This window comes from Adiantum capillus-veneris, chromosome 3 (assembly GCF_014529385.1).
Source record: "Adiantum capillus-veneris isolate H3 chromosome 3, ASM1452938v2, whole genome shotgun sequence".
NCBI lineage: Eukaryota > Viridiplantae > Streptophyta > Polypodiopsida > Polypodiales > Pteridaceae > Adiantum > Adiantum capillus-veneris.
The window spans coordinates 139,433,949-139,436,656 of NC_140933.1; the positions used below are offsets into that span (position 1 = coordinate 139,433,949).

At 40.8% G+C, this 2,708-nt stretch overlaps 1 protein-coding gene across 1 annotated transcript; it reads left to right on the forward strand.

Moving 5' to 3' along the window:
* Positions 1-725: 725 nt before the first annotated feature.
* Positions 726-1,928, forward strand: LOC147461810 (uncharacterized). The gene is made up of 2 exons (XM_086509255.1): positions 726-881; positions 993-1,928. The coding sequence occupies exons 1-2, from the start codon at positions 782-784 to the stop codon at positions 1,757-1,759; spliced, it is 867 nt and encodes a 288-aa protein (XP_086365381.1). The 5' UTR covers positions 726-781; the 3' UTR covers positions 1,760-1,928.
* The last annotated feature ends 780 nt before the right edge of the window (positions 1,929-2,708 follow it).

Genomic DNA, 2,708 nt, shown 5'->3' on the forward strand with positions numbered 1-2,708 from the left:
GTAGCTTTATGTGTGTGTTAGTACTATTAGTCCCATAGTTGCTACTTCTTAACATCAATATTAGGCCTCAAAGTTATTAATAAAGGTCAAATAGTAGGTTAGAAAAAAGAAAAATTTAATGAAATATTGACATGATACAATTAATAGTCATATTTAGAGTTTACAACATCCTAGAGTTTCTTAGAGAGCTAGAATTAAATTGACAATGACTTAGTTGACCATCCAAGCTCCAAACAAAAGGGGGAGAGATGTTACCTGCCACCATCCAAAAGCAAAAAAAAAAAAAGAACTTTAATTACAACTAATTTGTAGATAGGGGGAGAGATATATATGTCACAGGGGCATGGATAGATAACTTAATCATTAACTTAGAAATTCATCCTAGTATTATTAATGCTAGAGAGAGAGAGAGAGAGAGAGAGAGAGAGAGAGAGAGAGAGAGAGAGAGAGAGAGAGAGTCAATAGCATTTCCCAAGTTTAACCTCTTGGTTCCTACTTTGTGTCGATATAGGTGTGTCAATAACCTTTCGACAGAAATTTATCCATTGTGTACTTATAAATCTCTATGAGACTCCACCTATTTGAAGGTTCAAGGGTTGTATAATTTTAAGTAAGAGAATTAAAGACTTGCAAAACCAACAAATTTAGAGGTATATTTGAAGATTTTCACACTAAATTTCTAAAAATTTTGTAGGTTTCTCACCTTCAAGTTTAAAATTTAGGCGAATTTTGTTGTTGGGATTACACTAAACTGTCGAGTACTGAGACGCAGGCTTCTGCGATGGCGTACTTAAAGCTGGCATTCTATTGCCGTGTCGGCGTTGCTGTTGGTGGACTGCCTACCAACAGGGTGATTTCTGCCATCATCCAACGATTCTCAGGTATTTCTATGGCCATGATTGTATACCCGAAGTACTTGCTACGATGATGGCTATTTTGGGGCGCCTGGTATGTAGTCTCTCTGTTCACTTTCTTTCTTTTCGTTCTCCTAGGCTTTGCAACAAAAGCCGCTGGCAGTGAGGGAGCACCTGTCCCTGCTTGGCAATTTTGGAAACTTGAAGCACAGGCAGAGGCAAAGCACACAGCTGCTCTGAAGGCACGGGCAGAGGCAGTGATAAGGGCACTTAAGGTATGTGCAGAGGCAGAGAAGGCCAAGGCAGAGGCAGTGGCCAATATGTTTTCACAGCAAGTAGAGTCTTTGGAACAAACGTGTGACATACATGCCAGAGATTACAAGGCCTCTATGGCAGAGGCAAGATTGGAAATTTTACAATATAAGTACCATTTAAACGCAAGAGGCATCCCGGAGCTATTTATTAAGGCTCTTACTAGGGATGCCAATCTCTATTGCTACAGAAAGGCGCAAGAGAAACAAATAACAGAGGTGCAACGAAAATTTTATGCAGATTTGGCCATGAATTGGTTTCCTCAAGAAAAGAAGGAGCTTTGGCAAGTTATCCTTGAGATGCCTACCATGGTTGACTTCAAAGAGGACATGCAAAATGTCCTCTCTTCACATGATCTTGATCTCCTCGCTACGAAGATCACTAGCTTCCATAGGGAATTTCGCCATTTTCATCATGGTGCAATAAGGCAAAGGAAGGACATTGTTTTTGTACGCGAACACATCCAGCAAGGAATCCATGATACTACGGTGGATCCTTTACAATTGGAAGGATTTATGCGTGCTATGGCTAAAAAGATAGATCTGAATGTTCGTTTTGTAGATGCATGCCAGGTGATTGAGGGTGAAGACTAGATGATGCACTTTGTATTGGGAACTTTACTTGTATTCAGCTGGTCCAGTCCTCTAAAGGATATGGCAGTTTTTTTGGCTTCTTTTTATTGGGTTAATGGACATGTATCCGGGGAGTATGCCACTTTGAATTTTGGTAACAAGTTAATTGACATGCTCTGGCTATGCTAGATTTCTGGTGGCTGTGTACAGATTTCTGAAATTTTTATGGATTACATGTATTCCGGTTATGCTAAATGTCTGGTGGCTGTTACAGATTTCTGAACTTTTCATGTTTTATGTGTATTCCGCTACAGTCTCTCGAAAGGCAGGTTTTTGCCATGCACTGGTTATGCTAGATTTGTGGTGGTTGTATACAGATTTTTGGTATGTCAGAGGTTTGAACATGCTACTGCCTAACTCTGATTTGTTAAGTCATCAAATGCTCGTGGTTACACAGGTAGCTTTACATCATGATTTTTTTGCATTATTTCATTTGTTTAATTGCCATGCACTGGTTATGCTAGACTTGTGGTAGTTGGATTTTGGTAGTTACTGCCCAACTCTGACTTGGGGGGGAGATTTGATGTATGAAATGTTGGAATTTTTGATGGGGAAGGATTTCATTAGAGTCGCCAGACGTCCCTAAACAAGTGGAAGTGGAATGATGACATGGCACCATGGTTTGAGGAGTGTAGGGAGGGTTTTTCCAAATTATGTGGAAAAAAAAAGGGCTCGAGTAAGGATACTCACCTACCCCTAATCTTGGTGTGCAGGATACCCAAATGAAGGATAAAAACTAACGTTAAGCGAGTCTATCCCCAATATGCAATAACCCATTCAGTAGCCAACACCTGGCTCCTCGGCTCCTACTGCATTATCTCACCAGCCTGTACGCTCGCTCTGGCTCACGCTTTCTGGCGTACCCATCATCTTCCATCTCCTTCCCATCGAGTGCTGTCCCGCACCGAAT